Source organism: Rhinoraja longicauda, chromosome 38, assembly GCF_053455715.1.
Source record: "Rhinoraja longicauda isolate Sanriku21f chromosome 38, sRhiLon1.1, whole genome shotgun sequence".
Classification (NCBI taxonomy): Eukaryota; Metazoa; Chordata; class Chondrichthyes; order Rajiformes; family Arhynchobatidae; genus Rhinoraja; species Rhinoraja longicauda.
In genome coordinates this window covers 14,039,420-14,061,024 of record NC_135990.1, presented here as the reverse complement: position 1 = coordinate 14,061,024, position 21,605 = coordinate 14,039,420, and the positions used below count along the sequence as shown (strand labels likewise).

The following is a 21,605-nucleotide window of genomic DNA, read 5'->3' as shown; positions in this document are numbered from 1 at the left end:
GAACAGGGATTGTTCGACGTACCCGACAAAGAGGCAGGCATAGCTAGGGGCCATGCGAGTGCCCATAGCTACGCCTCTGGTTTGGAGGAAGTGGGAGGAGTCAAAGGAGAAGTTGTTAAGGGTAAGAACCAGTTCTGCTAGGCGGAGGAGAGTGTTAGTAGATGGGGATTGGCTGGTTCTACGGTCGAGGAAGAAACGGAGGGCCTCAAGACCATCCTTGTGGGGGATGGAAGTGTAGAGTGACTGGACATCCATGGTAAAGATGAGGGAGTGGGGGCCTGGAAACCGGAAGTTATCGAAGAGACGGAGAGCATGTAAGGTGTCTTGGACGTAGGTGGAGAGGAATTTGACCAGCGGGGATAGGATGGAGTCGAGGTAGGTGGAAATAAGTTTGGTGGGACATGAACAGGTAGAAACAATGGGTCTGCCAGGACAGTTCTGTTTATGGACTTTAGGTAGAAGGTAAAATCGGGCCGTGAGGGGCTGGGGAACGATAAGGATTATTACTCTCATCATTAATCCCATCATTACTCTCTCTTCTCTGGCATTAATGAATCTAAACTACCAAGTCATTGTTGGTCTCCATGCATCCTCTGAATAAGCATCCCACGAGGGGCCTTGTTTACTTTAGTTTAGTTCAGAGGTACAGTGCGGAAACAGGCCCTTCGGCCACCTGGTCCACACTGACCAGTGATCCCCGTACATTAACACTAGGGACAATTTTTACATTTACCAAGCCAATTAACCTACAAACCTGTACGTCTTTGGAGTGTGTGAGGAAACCAAAGATCTCGGAGAAAACCCACGCAGGTCACGGGGAGAACGTACCAACTCTGTACAGACAGCACCCGTAGTCGGGATCGAACCCAGGTCTCCAGCGCTGCAAGCGCTGTAAGGCAGCACCTCTACTGCTGCGCCACCGTGCCGCTCAATTGTGAAATACATTATTACATTCCAGGTAGATATTATTCATTGCCCTACTATCATCAATCTCAGAATAAAGCTGCCGTAATAGAGTTTTTTACAATTCTAATTCTTGGTAGAATGTAACCAAAGATTTCCACCTGTGTAGGAGCAAAGCTTGAGACTGTCAATAAAAGGAAACATCCAGAAATCGATAACATTTGGAAGAATTTTCTCTGTAAAAAAGATAGTTATTATTGGAGTTTTCCTGTAAGCGCATTGGTAATAGGACCCGTGTGTTTTGATTTATTTTTCTTTTCAAGGTGAACACAACTATCCCAAAGGGAAAAGGTATTTCTTTGTGATTTTTGTTTTCTTTGAATAACCTTTTTAGGTTATTCATATCCTTACTTCAACATCTCCCAGTCCATCGCAGTAATTCATTTAAACACGTGCTAGAAAGTGAGCAACAGTATTCTTTTGTGGCATATGCAGGTGCATTATTGTTTGATTCTACAGCATTTCCTATAAAAAAAATACTGTGGATTATGTGCTTTTCAAATCTTAGACCAGATAGATACCATTCAAAACCTAAAATATTTCAGATTTCTCAATATTCATTTTGTACGTTTGTTCAGGAATTTTTCCACCATCCCTGAAATGCCATGTGGCATTTTCTATCAAAACTGGATATATTTTCTGTTTTTGCACCCTTCTTTAATGAAAAGGTTTCCCCAATAGTTTATTTGAATCTAGGTTTTCTTTCGTTGCCCCACTATAAGATGAGATTTGGGTTTATTTCAACTTTAGGAAGATTGGTAACACGAATTGGCTACAATTTTGGAGTAGAACTATATAAAATTGGGCTGAAAAAACAAATTCTTGATAAATCTGAGAGTTCATGATTATTTTACTGCTTTATTTGAATAATGATGTTGCATTTTGTATTTTGTTCTTTGTCTTGAAAGCAAATTGCACTGAAAGAAAGACTCTAAAACTGTTCTGCCTCAGAAATGTATGTATTATACACATTATACATCTTCTGTGCACACTAGTTTTTAAAATAGCAAACTGATTAGATTTGTCACCTTTATAAATATTATCATCAGCTCCTTTAGTATCAGCTGCAAGTCACTCAATTTGGATGCCTGACCACCCAATTGAATTGCTTTCTTCTGGGTCTCTTCACCTCTGCAATGTACAATGTACTCACTACATATGCACTACATATTTCACTACATGTTTGTGAAAATGTGGATGTTTAGGGAAGTTGCTATTAACAAGGAACTGCAGATACTGGTTTATAAAAAAAGAAACCAAGTGTTGGAGTAACTATTATGACGACGATTGAGTAATAATGTTTGAAGATTGTTTGAATGTTAACTAGCAATCATTCCAATCTAGTAATTAAAGGGAATAAATCTAGGATTTTAAATAATGCAACTATACTTTAGTCATCATAGAGCTATACAGTACCAAAACAGCACTGGCTCCAACTCATTCATGCCAACCAATCTGCTGAACTGATCTGGTCCCATATCTCCCTAAACCTTTCCTGTCCATGAACTAGTTCAAATTTCTTTCCAAATTTCTGTGTTAAAAAACTTACCCTTCAGATCTTCTTCAAAACTTCCCTTCTCATATGAAACCTCTGCCCTTTAGTTTTAGACTTTCCAACCCTGATTTAATAGACTGTGACCATCTATCTTATATATGATCCTCATCATTTCATAAACCTCCATAAGGTCATCCCTCGGCCTCCATCGCTCCATGTCTTTCCCAAACCAATCCCAGCCCATCCAATCTTTCTTTACAACTCAACTCCCCAGCCCTGACAATATCCTTGTGAATCTTTTCTGGACCCTCTTAAGCTTTAGCTAAGGTTTTAGCGCTACAGCATGGAAATAGGCCCTTTGGCACACTAAGTCCACTCTGTCTATCGATCCTTCGTTCATACTAGTTCTATGTTATCCTACTTTATCATCCACTCCCTGCATATTAGCAGCAATTTACAGAGTCCATTTAACCTACAAACCCGTAATCTTTAGGATGTGGGAGCAAACTGTGCACCTAGAGGAAACCCATGCAGTCACGAGGAGAACATGCAAACTCCACACAGACAGCAGCCGAGGTCAGGATTGCATCTGAGTCTCTGGTGCTGTGCGGCAACAACCTTACCAGCTATGCCACAGTGTCCCCCATTTTAATCACATCCTTCCTATAGTTAGGTGACCAGACTGCACACACTATTCCTGGTACAGGCTTCCCAATGTCCCCTACAGCTGTAACAAGATATTGTTTGTTTCTTGTGTCCCAACTTTTGTACTAAATTTCCTAAATGATGAATGCTAACCCTGAACTCTTTTATTGTTTAGATGTTGATGAATGCACTATCATTTCTGGTATATGTCGAGGAGGTGAATGTTCCAATACAGTTGGCAGTTACTTTTGTAAATGCCAACATGGATATCTGTCCACTGCAGATGGTTCAAGATGCGTAGGTAAGTGGTACTATATGATTTTGAGTATGAAATAAACCGAGATGAGAATGTTCAAAGTCAAAGTCAAAGTCAACTTTATTGTCAATCCTCAGCCAGTTTACACAGACAGAAAATCGAAATACCGTTTCCCACAATCCCGAGGAACAAAGTGCATAAAATTAAGTTAAAATTAAAAAGGCACAGCAAACAACAATCAACATAAAATATAAAATATAGTCACTTCAATGACTTCAGATGAAGATGAATATATTACAATACAGTAGTGCAAAGCCTGTCCATAGCAGCGTTAAAAAAAAGTGTCTGGTGCTGGATGTGCGTGTGTGTGGGGTGTTAAAGTCCAGGTCCAATGGGGGCAGGGGAGAGAGGAGGAAGGGAGGGGAGAGAGTTCAGCATCCTGACAGCCTGGTGGAAAAAACTGTTCTTTAGTCGGGTGGTGCTCGACCTCAGGCTGCGAAACCGTCTCCCTGAAGGCAGGAGGGTGAAGAGGCTGTTGGAGGGGTGGGAGGGGTCACCCACAATGCTCATTGCTTTGCGGGTGAGGCGGGTGGTGTAAAGGACCAGGAGTGTTGGGAGTGAGGCGCCAGTGATCCTCTCAGCAGTGTTCACTATGCGCTGCAGGGTGTTGCGGCTGGAGGCTGTGCAGCTTCCGAACCACACAGTGATGCAGCTGCTGAGGATGCTCTCGATGGCGCCTCGGTAAAAAGTGTACATGATGGGTGTGGGAGCTCCCGCTCTCTTCAGTTTGCGGAGGAAGTAGAGGCGCTGCTGGGCTTTCTTGGCGATGGACGTGGTGTTGTTGCTCCAGGAGAGATCCTCGGTGATGTTCACCCCCAGGAATTTGGTGCTGCTCACCTGCTCCACAGCAGCATCATTGATGGTCAGTGGGTGTGCGTTCTCCTGAAGTCGACAACAATCTCCTTTGTTTTCTCCACATTCAGGAAGAGATTGTTGTCTGTGCACCACGCGGCCAGCTGGTTCACCTCCTTCCTGTAGTGGGTCTCGTCGTTGTTGCTGATGAGACCCACCACTGTTGTGTCATCCGCAAACTTGACGAAGTGGTTGGAGCTGTAGGTGGGTGTGCAGTCGTGGGTCAGCAAGGTGAAGAGCAGGGGGCTTAGCACACATCCTTGTGGGGCACCCGTACTCAGCGTGATGGTGTCCGATGTGTTGCTGCCGACCCGTACGGACTGGGGTCTGGCAGTGAGGAAGTCCAGCAGCCAGTTGCAGAGAAGGGGGCTGAGGCCCAGATTTGTTAGTTTACAAACCAGCTGCTGGGGGATGATGGTGTTGAATGCTGAGCTAAAGTCTATGAACAGCATCCTAACATATGAGTTTTTAGTGTCCAAGTGGGTGAGGGCTGGGTGTAGAGCAGAGGAGGTGGCATCCTCAGTGGACCGCTTAGCTCGATATGCAAACTGAAACGGGTCCAGGGAGGGGGGGAGGTTGGATCTGATCTGCTTCATGACCAGCCTCTCGAAGCACTTCATGATGGTTGAAGTCAGCGCTACAGGGCGGTAGTCGTTGAAGCAGGATGGAGAAGACTTCTTGGGCACAGGTATGATGGTGGTTTCTTTGAAGCACGAGGGAACAACAGCCTGGCTCAGGGAGATGTTGAAGATGTCTGTGAGGACATCTGTGAGCTCAGCTGCGCAGTCTTTTAGCACACGACCAGGAATGTTGTCAGGTCCAGAAGCTTTCCGGGTGTTAATCCTTAACAGTGTGCTCCTCACACTGCCTGGAGACAGACAAATAGCCTGGTCGTTGGGGGGGGGGAGTTGTTTTCTGCGCAGGTGTGTTGCTCTGTGCTTCAAAGCGTGCGAAGAAGCCGTTGAGGTCGTTCAGGAGAGAGGTGTCACTGTCACAGGTCTGTGGTAAGAGTTTGTAGTCCGTGATAGTCCTAATACCCTTCCACAGGCTCCGTGTGTCTCTGCTGTCACTGAAGTGGGCTGTGATGCGCCGGGTGTAGTGTTGTTTGGCTTTCCTGATGCCACTGGAAAGGTTGGCCCTGGCTGCTCTGAGACCGGCTGGATTGCCCTCTCTGAAGGCAACGTTGCGGACCCTCAGCAGCCCATGGACCTCCCCTGTCAGCCATGGCTTCTGGTTAGCCCGGATGGTGATGGCTCTGGTGTGGGTCACATCATCAATGCATTTGGTGATGTAGCCTGTAACTGTCTCTGTGTATTCCTGAATGTTGGTTGTGTTGTTGTATGTTGCTGCCTGCTTGAACATGTCCCAGTCTGTAGTCTCAAAGCAGTTTTGGAGTGCAGCTGTGCTGTCCTCTGACCACACACGTACCTCTTTTGAAACCGGTTTGGTAACTTTCATCCGGGGTCTGTATGCCGGTTGCAGCAGAACGGTGAGGTGATCAGAGAGGCCGATGTGGGGGAGGGGGGAAGCCTTGTATGCTCCTTTGATGGTCGTGTAGACAAGGTCCAAGGTGTTGTTTTCTCGTGTTGGGAAATCAACATGCTGGTATACTTTGGGCATGACAGTTTTTAGGTTAGCATGGTTGAAGTCCCCAGCTACGATGAGAAAGCCATCTGGGTGTGCTGTCTGCTGCTTAGAGATGGCCCGGTACAGTTCGCAGAGTGCCTCCTCTCTGTCCTTGTTGTTGGAACTGGGAGGGATGTAAACAGCGACTAACAGGATAGCTGTTAGCTCCCTCGGGAGGTAGAAAGGCCGGCACTTCACAACCATAAACTCCGCCAGCGGTGAACAGTGTTTGTAGACCAACACAGCGTCCCGACACCAAGCATCACTGATGTAAACAATCACACCGCCGCCGCGAGTCTTCCCCCTGCTAACCGTAGCTCTGTCCGATCGGTAGCATGTTAGCCGGTCGAGCTGAACAGCGGAGTCCGGGATGTTGTCATTAAGCCATGTTTCCGTAAAAACGTAAACACAGCATTCCCTCACCTCACGCTGGGTCGACCGGAGATTCATATATCAAGTATTTATGATTCATGATGTTAATTCCAGGTCAAATTAATTTTGCCAAAAGGCAAATAATAAATATAACATTTGGATTAAAAAAAAATTAGAGGTATGCTTAAACATCACTTCCAATCATAGATATTGCAATTGTACTACATCTAGTAATTGAGCATGTCTGAGCGGTTATGGAGCACCGAATATTCAGTGGAATGAAGAGAGGGCAGAGGGCTCTCAGCAGGAGGCCATAGTTGCTAGGTGTCTTGGGGAATAATTTTCTTACCTTGCTTCATGGACAAATCCATGAAATGCCTTTGCTTTACAAACCGGTTGTGACTGAAATTTGTCCACTGCTGCAGCCACTCTGCATCCTTAAAGCAGTACAAAGACAGAATAGATATGACTATCAGTGTGATTTTCACTAATTCCTTATGACGTAGACAAGATCATTTGACCTGTTGAGGCAATGAAGCTCTCAGGGCAATCATGTTACCCCTCCATTCTATTTTTCCTGCAGCCTATTCTCTCCAAATTCTTACTCCATTTATCTTAATGCACCTGACACCTGTGGAAGCTACTGAGATTCAAGCAACGTTACAGTTCAGAATAAAGTTCTACACAAGGCTCCCTATATACAGAATTCATTGTCTTATTCTTTCCTTTAAAGATAATTGAGTAAGCTCAAAAGATATAAACATAAATCAAACAAATTACAAATGCTGCAAATCTGAAACAAATTGCTGGGAAATCAGGGTTAACATTTCAGGTCAAATATTAGAGTCATAGAGTCCTACAGCACAGAAAGAGGCCCTTCGGCCCATCGTGTCCGTGCCGCCTGTTACCAAACACAGTCTAATTTTAATCCCATTTTCCCGCATTTGGACCGTAGCCCTGAATGTTGTAGCATTTCAAGTGCCCATCCAAATGCCTCTTAAACATTGTGAGTGTTCCCGCTTCCACCACCACCCCAGGCAGTGAGTTCCAGACTCCAACCACCCTCTGGGTGAAAAAGTTCTTTCTCACATCCCCCCGAAACCTCCCTCCCCTTACCCTGTATCTATGTCCCCTCGTTGTTGAACCTTCCACCAGTGGAAGAAGTTCCCCGCCATCTACCTTATCTATGCCCCTCATGATCTTGTACACCTCGATCATGTCCCCTTTGTGACAACTGGAAACAAGGGGAAAAAGTTAATTTTAAATTGCAGCGAATGTGGTGATAGGGATAGATAACACAAAATGAATATCTGTGATACGATACGATAGAACCTTATTTATCCCAGGAGGGAAATTTATCTGCCAACAGTCATAAAACACAAAAACAATGAAATATGAAATTAAAGTGACGAATGGATAGGATTGGGGATGTGCAAAGAATGGGGGGGGGGGGGGGGAGGGGAGTCAGTCTACCCCAAGACAGAAAGGGGAGGAGTTGTACAGTTTGATAGCCACAGGGAAGAAAGATCTCCTGTGGCGTTCAGTGCTGCATCTTGGTGGAACCAGTCTGTTGCTGAAGGTACTGCTCAGGTTGACCAGCGTGTCATGGATGGGGTGAGCTGTATTGTCCAAGATGCTCCGCAGTTTGAGGAGCATCTTCTTCTTCAAGACCAACTCCCATGAATCCAACTCTGCCCCTAGGATGGAGCCAGCCTTCCTGATGAGTTTGTTAATCATATTGGCTTCCACGGCCTTCGCCCTGCTGCCCCAGCACATGACAATTTACTGTCCAGATACACTCCAAGGTATTTGTACTCCCTAGTAAACTGCACATCCACACTGTTGATGGAGACAGGGGACATGGGGTGTTCCTCTCCTCCTAAAGTCCACCACTAACATCCCGATAGGTCAGGATGTGGGTGTTTGTGGGGATGGGTTATTAATGAAGTAGTTAGAAGATGACAATTAAGAGTGACATGATGAAAATAGCTGGTCAAAGTATGCTAATGAAGAAAGAAGCTATAATCGATGAATGACGCAGCAAAATTGGTGAGTTCTAATATAGATAGAGAACATGAATTATTGACAGTTTGAAATTTTAATTTGAATCTGATAGGACAGAGAGTTAAAGTCTCAGGCAACCAGAAGCTTTTGGTCACTTCTGAACATTAAATAAAAGTGCTCCACAAAGCAATCACCAAATTATACTTGGTTTTTCCAAGGTAGAAGAGACCAGATGGTAAATACAAAATGCAGTAGGGTAGATCGGCAGATGTGCAAGCGAATTGCTGCATTGCTTGGCAAGACTGGGGACACAATAATAGTGCAAAGACAACAACAATGCCTCCAAGTCTTTGTAGTTCAGTTTTTTGGAGGATATAGTGTTAATCTACCCGGATGATGTGCCCAAGACGGCAATAATCACTCCATTCGGCCTTTTCGAATTTCTTCGGATGCCCTTCGGCCTTAAAAACGCCGCACAGGCTTTTCAGCGCCTCATGGACTGGGTGTGCCGCGACCTCGGGTTTGTGTACCTGGATGACATCCTTGTGGCTAGCCGCTCTCGAGAGGAGAACGTTGCACATCTCCGGCAGCTCTATCAGCGGCTCAACGACCACGGCCTGGCCATCAACCTGGAGAAGTGCCGGTTTGGCCTCACGTCCATCGACTTCCTCGGACATCGTGTGACCCCACAGGGTGCTGTCCCACTCCCGGAAAAGGTCGATGCCATTTGCCAGTTCCCACGGCCTTCTACTGTGCGTGGTCTGCAGGCGTTCGTGGGGATGGTCGCATTCTACCACTGGTTTGTGCCCGCTGCGGCCCGAATAATGCGGCCATTGTTTCAACTCATGGCGGGTAGACGGAAGGCTGTACAGTGGCACGACGAGGCCGTGGCCGCTTTCTACGGTGCGAAGGAGGCCCTCGCACGGGCGATGATGATGGTCCACCCGCAGGAGGAGGCCCCGACCGCACTGACGGTGGACACCTCGGAGACGGCGGTCGGTGCGGTGCTGGAGTAGTTCACGGACGGGTGTTGGCGGCCCCTGGCTTTTTTCAGCAAGCATCTCATCAACACCCAAAGAAACTACAGCGCGTTCGACCGGGAACTCCTCGCCTTGTACCTGGCGGTACGACACTTCCGTTACTTCCTGGAGTGTCGACCCGTTACCGCCTACACCGACCACAAGCCCCTCACATTCGCCTTTGCCAAGGTGTCCGACCCGTGGTCCGCTCGGCAGCAGCGCCAATTGGCGTTCGTGTCGGAGTTCACCACCTCCATCCGTTACATTGAGGGGAAGGAGAACCGGGTCGCCGATGCGCTGTCCCGCCCCGCCATCAATGCCATCCTGGAAGTGGCCCCGGGCATCGATTACTCCGCCCTGGCAGTGGCTCAGCTGAAAGACAGCGAGACGTCGGCCTACCGGACCGCCATCTTTGGGTTTGGTCCAGTGGGGGTAACGTTACTGTGTGATGTCTCGTCTGGTCAGCCATGGCCCATCGTCCCTAGCGCCGAAGCGTTTTCGACGTCATCCACAGGCTGGCGCACCATTCCATCTGGGCGATGACAGCTTTGGTGACCGCCCGTTTCATGTGGCACGCCCTGCGCAAGCAGGTTGGTCACTGGGCTCGGTCCTGCATTCCATGCCAGACGGCCAAGATCCAATGCCACGTCCGAGCGCCCCTCTAGGAGTCTGGGGTACCGCGCTGGCGGTTTGACCACATCCACATGGACATCGTGGGCCCACTTCCCCCGTCCCGCGGCGTCACCCACCTCCTCACGGTGGTGGACCGGTTCACGCGGTTGCCGGAGGCCATTCCGCTGGCTGACACTCCTTCAGTGACATGTCCGCACACTGGATTGCCCGCTTCCGGGTGCCGGTGAACATCTCATCAGACCGTGGGCCCCAGTTTACCTCCGAGCTGTGGTCGGCCATGGCTCACCTGTTGGGTGTGCAGCTTCACCACACCACGGCCTATCACCCGCAGGCAAATGGCCTGGTGGAGAGGTTCCACCGGCAACTCAAGGCCGCACTGAAGATGCGGCTCACCGACCCGGACTGGTTGGACGCATTGCTGTGGGTCTTGTTGGGCATTCGGACCGCTCCAAAGGCTCGTCTACGGATCTCCGCTCACGGTGCCTGGGGAGTTCATGCCCTCGGCGCAAGGACAACAGGAGCCACCCTCGGCCGCCCTACAGCGCCTCCGCGAGCGGGTGGGCAAGCTTGCGCCAGTGCCAACATCTCGCCATGGGGCCTTTCGCCCTCACGTGCCATCAGCCCTACGGGACTGGCATTATGTCTTCTTGCGCCATGATGCACACTGGACGCCGCTCCAGTGGCTGTACAAGGGCCCATTCCGGGTGCTGCAACATGGGCCAACCACCTTTGTGCTGGACATGGGGGGCCGGCGTGAGACTGTGTCAGTCGATCCAGATGAAGCCGGCCCATCTGGACAGGTTGGCCAACCTCAGCCGCGTGGGCGTCCTCCTTCTCGGCTCCCTTCGCCTTCGCCGGCCCATGCGTCGGCTGACCAGCGCACGCGATCAGGTCGGGTTGTGCGCCCGCCAGTCCGTTTCATGCCTCCGGTTCTGGGGGGGGAGGGATCCCAAGGGTCAGGCCACTCCCATATCGAACCTTCCAGCAAGGTGATGGACAGGTCCGGGTGCGGCTCCCAGCTGCAGAGATAATCCGGGGAAGGCTCCCAGCTACACAGATAAGTAGCAAGTATTTTGACGCAAGCCCAGTCTTCAGTCTCTCACTGAAGCGGAGAGTAGTGCTCATTAATGAGCTGTGCTCATTAAAGCCTCTACAGAATTTGCCTGGCTCCTCGCCTTCATTCCGGGCTTTCTCACGCACCCCCTACAGCCTAATGGTTGTAGGGAAGCTGCTTTGAACCTGACCCTTACAGTTTTCAGGCTCCTGTACCTTCTTCCCAATGAGAGGAGTGAAATGAGAGTGTAGTCACTGATGATGCTGGCTACCTTTTTGAGGTGGGGATGGTGGGGAAGTCAGTACTCATGATGGACTGGGCAGTGTTTACTAGTTTTTGCAATCTTCTTCATTCCTGGGCGTTCGAGTTGCCGAACGAGGCCGTGATGCAACCAGTCAATATGCTCTCTACTGTACACCTGAAGAAGTTCAAGAGAGTATTTGATGACATACCAATTTTCCTCAATCTTCCATGAAATAGAAGTAACACACTTCAGAGGCGCTTGTGTGGAAAGTCTTGTAATCAGAGCAAATATGATTATTCAAAATGAATTGGTATAATGAAACAGAGTCTTTACAGGAGTCAAGGTGGGAGGAAGTTCAGCAAAGAAAGCTGTGGAGTGCCTAGACTTAAAATTAATGCTTTTCTCTACCTGTCCCTTGAGGTGGAGAGGGGAAGGGAAGAATCCAAAATTGACCATGTAAATATGAAAGCAGGGTGTAAGTTGGCAGTGACGGAAATATTTTTTAATGTTCTATATGGGTTCAAGAAGCAGCAGTAATGTAGTTGCTGATATATCAAACAACATTGAGGAAGGGGCACAAGTAGGATTGAAACAAACATAATTCCATATATCCTACTGACAATCAGCCATAGCTTGGGCACATGTGAGTTCCCATGGCACATTATTAGTTTCCACCAGCTCCAACAAGATTCCAAACCAGATATATCCTTTCTCCCCACCATTCGTGCTCCTTTATCATTGTGAAAAAAACATTCCCTTTGTTCCTTCCTAGTCTGTGCCCCACCAGTCTACGACATTTTCCCAAGAAACCGCAGCAGATGCCATAGTTGTTCTTTTAATTCTTCCGTTCCCACTGTCAAGGGGCCCAAACAGTTTTTTCAGATGCAGAGCTAATTTACTTGCACCTTTGCAAATCTAAACTACATCCAGTGTTCAAAATGTAGTTTCCTCAACATTGGTGAAACCATATATAGATTGGATGACAACTTTGTATTTACATTCAGAGTGCAGGGACGACCTTTTCCGTTCCCTGCCATTTTAATCTTTCATCCTACTCCAACAATAATGTGTCTATCTACAACCTAGACACAAAATGCTGGAGTAACTCAGCGGGACAGGCAGCATCTCTGGAGAGAAGGAATGGGTGACATTTCAGGTCGAGACCCTTCTTGACCCAAAACGTCACCCATACCTTCTCTCCAGAGATGCTGCCTGTCCCGCTGAGTTACTCCAGTATTTTGTGTCTACCTTCGATTTAAACCAGCATCTGCAGTTCTTTCCTACTGCAGAAATCTGCAGCCTCCTGCACTGTTAAAACGAGGCCCAACTGACACTTGATCTTGTGCCTAGATGTGTTGCAACTTATCTTTTTTTATTATAGTTTCGTGAGCCACAAGCCAGAGAGAGCAAAGCTATTGGAGAGGGTTCTGTGGGATAGGATTTACTCCCATTCGGAAGAGAATGTTAATTAGGGACAGTCAGCATGGCTTTGTATGTGGTAGGTCACGTCTCACGATCTTGATTGAGTTTTTGAGGAGGTGATTAAAGTTATCAATGCGGGTAGGGGAGTGGATATTGTTTTAATAAGGCATTTGATAAAGTCCATCATTGTAAGGCGATCTAGATTAAAATGCTTGCGACCCACGGTGACTTGGTTCTTTGGATTCAGAACTGGCTTACTCAGAGAAGACAGGATGTAGTTATTCTGGCTGGATGTCTGTAACCAGTAGCGTTTCATGGAGATCTATGCTGGGACCGCCATTGTTTTTAATATTTATTGGACATAAATGTTGATGGGCGGTTAATAAGCATGCAGGCATCAAAACTGGTGAAGTTGCGGACAGGGAGGAAGGATGCCAAAGTTAATCAGCTACAGAAATAGAACATAGAACAGTACAGCACAAGAACAGGCCTTTTGATCCACAATGTCTGTGCCAAACATGATAAGACCATTTCTTATTTAGCTGCACATAACTCATATCCCTGTTCCCTACAGATCCATATGTCTATTCAAAAGTCTTAAATGTCACTAATGTAATTGCTTCAACCATCACCCTCAGCAGTGCGATCCAGGGACTGGCCACCCTCTGAGTAAAAAATGTGCCTGCACATCTCTTTTAAACTTTGCCCCTCTCACCTTAAAGCTATGACCTCTAGGATTTGATTTTTTTAATCCATCCTGGGAAAAATATTTTGACTGTCTACCCTATCTATGCCTTTCATAATTATATATACTTATTTCAGGTCTCCCCGCAACCTTGAGTATGCCAAAGAAAACAATTCAATGCTGCCTAATATCTCCCTGTAGTTAATTCCCCCTAATCCAGGTCTCATTCTAGTAAACCTCCTCTGCACCCTTTCCAAAGCCCCATATCCTTCCTGTAATGGGGCAACCAGAACTGCACATAATACTCCAACTGTAGCTGAACCAAAGTTCTATAAAGCTGCATCATGGTTTCCTGACTCTTTATACTCAATGTCCCAACCTATGAGAGCAAGCATATCACATGCTTTCTTTACTACTCTGTCTACTTGTGGTGCCACCCTCAGGGATTAATGGACTTATACCCCAAGATCCCATTGCACATCAATACTGTAAGGCTCATGTCATTAATTGTATATTTTCCCCTTACATTTACCTCCCAATGTGCATCACCTCAAGCTTACTCGGATTAAACTCCATCTGCCATTTCTCCACCCATTTCTTCAGATAATCTATATTCCGCTGTACATGTTGACATGCTTCCTCACAGACTGCGACCCCAGCAATCATGGTATTATCTGCAAACTTACTAATCAATCTATTCACATAAGGGTCTCAACCCGAAATGTCACCCATTCCCTCTCTCCTAGATGCTGCCTGACCTGCTGAGTTACTCCAGCATTTTGTGATACCTTCGATTTGTACCAGCATCTGCAGTTATTTTCCTACAATACATTTGTGTCCAAGTCATTTATATTTATCGCAAACAGCAGCAATCCCAGCACAGATTCCTGCGGAACTCCTCTGTCACTATTAATCTTGTGCATCTTAATCTTCTAGATCAGCCTACTATGGGGGACTTTGTCAAATGCCTTACAAAAGTCCACATAGACAACATCCACTGTCCTAACCGTATCGATCGTCTTTATCACCTCAAAATACTGAATTAAGTTAGTAAATCATGACCTGCTGTGTACAAAGCCTTGCTGGCTATCCATAATTAACCTATTATTTTCTAAATGGGAGTAAATTCTATCCCGAGGCATTCTCTCCAATAGTTTCCCTACCATTGATCTTTCCCTTCCCTCTACTTCCGTTCGTAAGCAAAGGATCAACATTAGCTACACTCCAGTCCATCGGTATCTGGCCTGTGGCTGGAGAAGACACAAAGATCTTCGTCAAGGTTCCCATAATCTCCTCTATTACATCTCTCAATAATCTGGGATATCAGGACCTAGGATCCACCTTCAAGAGCCCCAGCAGCTCTTTCTTCTTCATCTCAAACTGCCTTGCATAGTAGTATTCCCCACACTGATCTCACTGTCCTCCTTGTTGAAAACAGATGCAAAGTACTCGTTTAGTACCTTACCTACATCCCCAGACACCAAGTAAAACATCCCCCCTTTATCCTTGAGTGGTCCTACCATGTCCCTGGTTATCCCCTTGTTTTTAATATAGGTATAAGAAGCTTTGGGATTTTCTTTAATCCGACTCACCTAAGCAATTTCATGGCCCCGTTAGGTTCTTCCATCCGCTTGTTTGAGTTCTTTCCTCCTCTCTCTCTGTACCTCAAAGACTTTGCCTGATTTCAACCTCTTAAACCTTGCATGCCCTTACTTTTTCGTTTTGACTAAATTTACTACCTTTTTAGCCATCCAAGAAAGAAGAAAGGGTCTCGACCCGAAACGTCACCCATTCCTTCTCTCCAGAGATGCTGCCTGTCCTGCTGAGTTACTCCAGCATTTTGTGTCTACCAGAGATTAGTTTAACTTGGCATCATGTTTGGCATGAGCAAAGTGGGCTGAAAGGACTGCTAAATGTTGTGTATTTCATTTCATCCAGCATTTTTAAAACTTTACATGGATTTCAGAGGGTAGAGATGTGTTGAAGCAGTAAGAGAAACTTTGGTCAGATTACATTTAGAGTATTGATTGTGTTAGGAAAGAACTGCAGATGCTGATTTAAATTGAAGGGAGACACAAAATGCTGGAGTAACTCAGCGGGACTGCAGCATCTCTGGAGAGAAGGAATAATTGACGTTTTGGGTCGAGACCCTTCTCCAGACTGAAGTACTGACTGAATACTTTGGCCTTCAAGATAAAGCTGTTAGATTTTTCAGAATGATATCAGTCCCCAAGTTTAAATTACAAGAAGAATATACTCAAACGTGCATCTAATTTTCTTTAATTTGGAATCTTGTAAGGTGATTTGATTAAATTTTTCATAAGAATCAACCAATTAATCAAGAGGGTAAATCAAAACAAAAATAGCAAATTATTATTGTGGTCTAGGTTCAGGAGAACCTAAAATTGAAATCAAGCCTTTGAATTTAAAGTTAAAAAAATATTTAAAGCAACGAGTGTTCTAAGTTTGGATCACTCTGAGAAATAATATTTATTGACCGTTACTTTTATATATGTATTTGATTTATGTCAAACAGAGGTACTAAGGGATATGGGAAAAAGCTGGGTATGTGGATTGAATTCGATGAATACAGATTAGCCACAATCACATTGAATAGTAGGACAAATTTAAGAGGCTAAAGAGCCTGTTGCTAATCCTATGTTTCTTTTCTCACTGTGAAAACTAGATTTATGTAATTGCCTGAAGCTGTGCTGTTTTGGCAGAGTTTCAGTGTAGAGGAAAAGTTACGTTAAGCAAGCTTTTATTTCAATTGCTGATTTAAGTAATGAAAATTCGCTGCTACACCCACAGTGTCCCTACCCCCACCCCAACAAAGTATAGTTAACTAGAGCCAGGCAGAAAAATGGTGCATCATGTGCCTTTCCTCCTCGCCGCCGCCACTCACTCCGGGGATGCGAGGCTTCTGAACAACAACTACACTTGTGTTTGTTCTTATTTCGTTGCGATAGAGGGAGACGGGGCCAGGGAAGTGGGTGGAGCAGTAGCGCAGATCTCGCTGGCTCTGGGAGAGAGGGAGAGTGAGAGAGGGAGAGAGAGAGGGAGGGAGCAGCCCCCGCAAGTGACCCTCTGACACCCTCCCCGCGCTCCCGCTCTCACCCGCTGCTCCCTCTACCCTGACTCGCTCCCCCCCACACTCTCTCTCCCCCCCACTCTCTCTCTCCCCCCCACTCTCTCACTCCCCCCACCCTCTCCCCCCCCACTCTCTCTCTCCCCCCCACTCTCTCCCCCTCCCCACTATCCCTCCCCCCACTCTCCCTCCCCCCCACTCTCCCTCCCCCCCACTCTCCCTCCCCCCCACTGTCCCTCCCCCCCACTCTCTCTCCCCCCCACTCTCTCCCCCTCCCCACTCTCTCCCCCTCCCCACTCTCCCTCCTCCCCACTCTCCCTGCCCCCCACTCTCTCTCCCCCCAACTCTCGCCCCCCAACTCTCGCCCCCCCCACTCTCTCTCAACCCCCACTCTCTAACCCCGCCAACTCTCTCTCCCATCCCCCACTCTCTCTTTCCCCCCCACTCCCCCCCCCAACCACTCTCCCCCCATCCCCCCACTCACCCCTCCCATCCCCACTCCATCCTCCCCTCCCCAGTCCTCCTCCCATCCCAACTCCCCCTTCCCTCTCCCCCTACTCCCCTCCCCTCTTCCCCTTAACCCCCTCCCCTCCCTCCCTACCCCCTCGCCTCTCCCCCCTCCTTCCAACCACCCCCCCTTCCTCTCCCCCCACTTCATCCCCCTTATCCTCCCTCCTCCCCCCCTCCATCCCACTCCCTCCCTCAGAGATAGATTTCAACTTTAAAATGTGAATAACTTAAAAAATATAACACCGATTTCAATGAAACGTCTTCCATTAGCACCAAAGGGACGGCAGTGAGTAAGGTGGGCCTAAAATTGTCGCGCTATCGTGTAGCGTTTTGGCTGTAGTTCAGGAACAAACAAACAAACAAACAAGAGTTTTAGTATATAGACTAGACCAAGTGGACCCGTTGGCCCATTCCTCGTCGAGGGGGGACGGGGAAGGGGAGAGTGTGTCGTCACTGAGTGAGCCCTATTCCCCCCCCCCCCTCTCCTGACCCCCACCTCCCTCCCTCCCTCCCCCACCTTCCCCTCCTCCCCACCCCCACTCTCTCCTGCCTCCCACTGTCCCCCCTGCTCCCACCCCTACTGTTCCCCCACCCCCTCCTCCCCCCTGCCCCCACCCCTCCTCCCCCCACCCCCACTCTCCCCGACCCCCACTCTCCCTCTCCTCACCCCACCCCCACTCTCCCCCACCACCATTCTCCCCCTCCTGCCCCTACCCCCCTACCCCCACCGCCCCCTCCACCCACTCGGCCGCCACGCCCACTCCCCTCTGTGGAGCTGTTGGCTGCGAAAAGCACTTACCAGTGCCCGTGCGTTCAACGCTGACTGCCAACATGTGAGTCTCTGCCGGGGCTGGGCCGGGCGAGAGGCGAGGGGAGACGGGCGAGGGAACAACTGAGGCCGGGCGAGGGGAGAGGGAATGACTGAGCGCGGGCGGGCTGCGGCGCTGCCGGCGGCCATCTTGTTTTGGCGAGTGAGGAGCAAATTAAGTGGAAGGTAGAGCATTGTGACGTCACACGCTGAGGAGTTTGAGGAAATGGGTTATTAAGTGAATTCTTAAACTTTAAAATCTCTGTAGCTTTAAAAATGTAGCTTCAATTTGAATGAGAGTTGTTACATATGGGCAGGATAATGGTGAGTAAGGTGGTGCAAAAATTGTGGCGCTATGGTGTACCGTTTGATAGAAGATAGATTGTATACCTACGGTATGTATATATTCCAATATTTCAAACTCTTTTAAAAAATTGATCATTATTTATTTGTTGCCATATAAACCTAATGTAAACTAACCTAATCTAACTTAACCTAGTTTAACCTTTCTGAATCTACTCTAACGTAACCTAGTGTAAACTTTTTTGAGTTCATTAAATTTATAAAACTCACACTTCTTTATTTTTTCCTACGGCCCGCAAAAATGTGCCAAATATACAATGTGGCCCTCATGCTGAAAAGTTTGGAGGCCCCTGCTGTAGGCTTACCAATGGGAACATCAACTTCTCCTTCCCTATCTGGTAACTTTATCATTTTGCCAGCAGACCTAATGCTACTGCTACTTTCTCATCCTGGAGCTTATGAACAGACTTACAAACATTAAATGCTACATCAGTCTTTCTAAATGTAACTGCCTACATTTAAAAAAAACTGTACACTGTTAGTTTTTTCCTCAACATGCTTTAAGATCGGATATCTCATTTATTCAGCAATTATCCATCTTGCTTATGGGCAGGAAATCTATTTTAAATATTGACATGAGCTGTTTGACCAATTCTCACAATGTTAAATCAGTCATCTTTCTTTATGTTTTGCTCACTATATGTAAAACTGATATCGTCCTCCAACTAACGATGGTACTGCATACAGTCTTAAGCAGAACCTCCAGGGACTGCTATTTTGGTTGTATGGTTCAGACTTCTGTTGTTTTGTACATTATTCTTTGAAGTCACTGAATATTGGCACAGATATTTGGTTGTGAAAAGAGGAAAGGTGATATAGTGAGAGGATTCCTGTCCAGGTATTGATGGGACCCCATGAGTTAAATACAATTTTAACCTCGGTCTCTTTAGGATTTGAGACCGAGTATGGTTCAGATTTTTGCTATCACCCTTTATAGTCATTGAATAAGGACACTGATATTTGGTTGTGAAAAGATGGAAGGATTCTAGACAAACCTAAAAGTAAGGTTTTTCAGTTGTCATGTGTGATTTGACATAAAATGAAGATGCAGTTCCTTTCCATATTTTTGGTAGGTTTCTTACCAAAACTAGTTTGTAGGGTAAAAGAGATGAGTAGTACTTAGGTAAGTGGAAGAGATTGGAGATAATGGAAAGGTTTGGGAGTTGGAGCTGATTAGAATTGGAAATGACAAATTAAGGAAGTTGACTAGGTAGGACTTGATGGACATGAAGTTGACTAGGTCGGACATCTGGAAGGGGTGGGAAGGAGAAGATCAGAGATGTCAAAGGTAGGATTCTGGGATTGAGATAAACTGGTAAATTTGTCTGGTCAGGCAGAAACATTACTACAATACCCCACATAACCCTGTTTCTTTCTCCTATCTACTCCACCTGCCGATCACCCACATTCTCGTCCACTTGATCCCCCCACTGCTCACCCTTCCCCTCTCATTTGTCCCATCTGTCATCATCCCTCCTTATTTAGTTACAATCTTCAAATACCTCTTCTATCAGTTTTTGAGAATCTGCAGTTTTTCATTCTTCACAATACCTCCCAGCCGGTGTTGATACCTCCACCCTTCCTTCCCTCATGTAACTGTTATTTGCTACTCATCCCCTCCTAACCTCTATCGAGCTTTTGCTTGCTTGTACTTGCTCCATCCCTTTCCTCCACATCTTTAAACTGGCAACTTCACCTCTACTCTTTCAGTCCATTTGAAGTGTCTGGACCCGATACGTTGACTGTTCATTTTATTCACGACTGCTGCCTGATCCATTGATCTCCTCCAGCAACTCTCCTATTTTTGCTCCAGTTTAAGGGCAAATTGCTTAAGTGTGCAGAGTAAAGCTAGATCAGGCATTTCGTAATGGCAAAAATCTGAACATCAAGATTTAGATTCGGCTGTGTAACAATAACTGAAATGCGATGTATCCAGTACGCCAAATAATTAACCATTGTTTTTCTCCACGATTTTGTACGTTGGGCTTGATCAGCAGCAAGCAATTTTTATCGTCTACTGTTTTTGCAAGAGCAAAAAATTGAAAAATAAACAGTCATTTGAATTTGCTGCTGGCAGGTGCACAATTGGGTCCATACAAAGAAGTCCACGTTTATTTCGGTAGCTGATCATGCTACAAAGCTATCCAACAACGTGATCCTGTTCCCTCCTCATATTTTCAATTTCTTTATCCTTCATCTCCTTCTCCAAGGTTATTGTGAAATTCACATTTTCACGAAGTTAGTCTCTTTTGCAGAGTGCTCTCTCCACTGAATTTATGCTCTGATTTCCACACCAGCATGCATTGATACTTATCCAAGTATTGGGTTTCTTACCACTGTTGTTCAAAAATACATATCTCCACTGTACCTTTTCCTATGCTTTCTATCCCCTGTTATTCTCTCAGGCCCTTGCATGTATTACTTCTTCAAATTGCCATATCACCCTTGAAACATTGCAGACATTAGAATTCTATGAAGGGAAGAAATTCTGCATATTAAGTTTAGAAGCTCAACAGTATTACTATATTAGCTGTTATCATATTCACCAAACTATGCCATACCAAGGGACATTGAAAACTCAGGAGAATTCAAGCCATTCTTCTAAGTAATAAATTCTGCAATTATGACAGGAATGCCTTCACATTTGAAAACAAACATGAGCATGCCACACCTATAAAATGCAAACTTATAACCACCATTCATTGCCGGTATCTAATCGACTTTATGTTTCACCCTTTTGATAAATCTGGCAAAGTGAATTCAGTATGTTAACATAATGTAGACTGCAGAAGGAACAAAGAGTCTGTTTTTAATTATTTTCTGGCACACTTAAAGCATTGTTCTGTTGTTAGTAAGTTGCAGTCTAATCCATGTGACATGTATACTTCCACAAAGTGCAATACGTTAAGTGCAAGCAATACAATGGAAATCATTAACCCTTAAGAACCACTAGCTCTAATGGATTAACATTCCTCCCAAAGTATGCATGAAATTCAAGAGATACATCTAGCAATTTCAAGAAAGACAGAGAGCAAATTCTCCATCTACATTACATAATTCAGGATTTTCAGGACATTTCTAATTAATTTGATTTGGATCAGTAATGAAGTAGTTTGGAATCATGGACATGCTTTGTAATATTTTTCTCTTGTTTTCTATAACATTGGCTTTCTGGTTTGTAGTATATGTAAAATCACTAATCTGTTATTTAGCTGAAAAGTCCACATTAGTTTGAACTTCAATTATACTCGTGCAGAAAGATACTGAGAGGATGTCTCCCCACCCTCCATTAGGGAATCTGGATCTAAGCGATATAGTTTTAGAATAAGGGATTGGCCATTTAAGGACAATGAACAAGAATTTATTTTCTAAGGCTCGTGCACCCATGGAATTCTGTACACCAGAGAGTTGTGGAAGTTTAGCCAATCAATACTTTCAAGGCTGAGGTAGATATGTCAACAAAAAGTAAATGAAGTTTTATGGGGAACAAGCAGGAAAGTTAAGAT

At 46.1% G+C, this 21,605-nt stretch overlaps 1 protein-coding gene across 1 annotated transcript in view; it reads left to right on the top strand.

Annotated features, from left to right (window-relative positions):
- The window catches only part of LOC144610945 (fibrillin-1-like), a 330,240-nt gene that overhangs the window by 122,726 nt on the left and 185,909 nt on the right, over nucleotides 1-21,605 (top strand). The window contains exon 8 of the mRNA XM_078429975.1: nucleotides 3,279-3,404. Coding sequence (XP_078286101.1) covers nucleotides 3,279-3,404 — 126 coding nt within the window. The remainder of the gene's footprint in view (nucleotides 1-3,278; nucleotides 3,405-21,605) is intronic.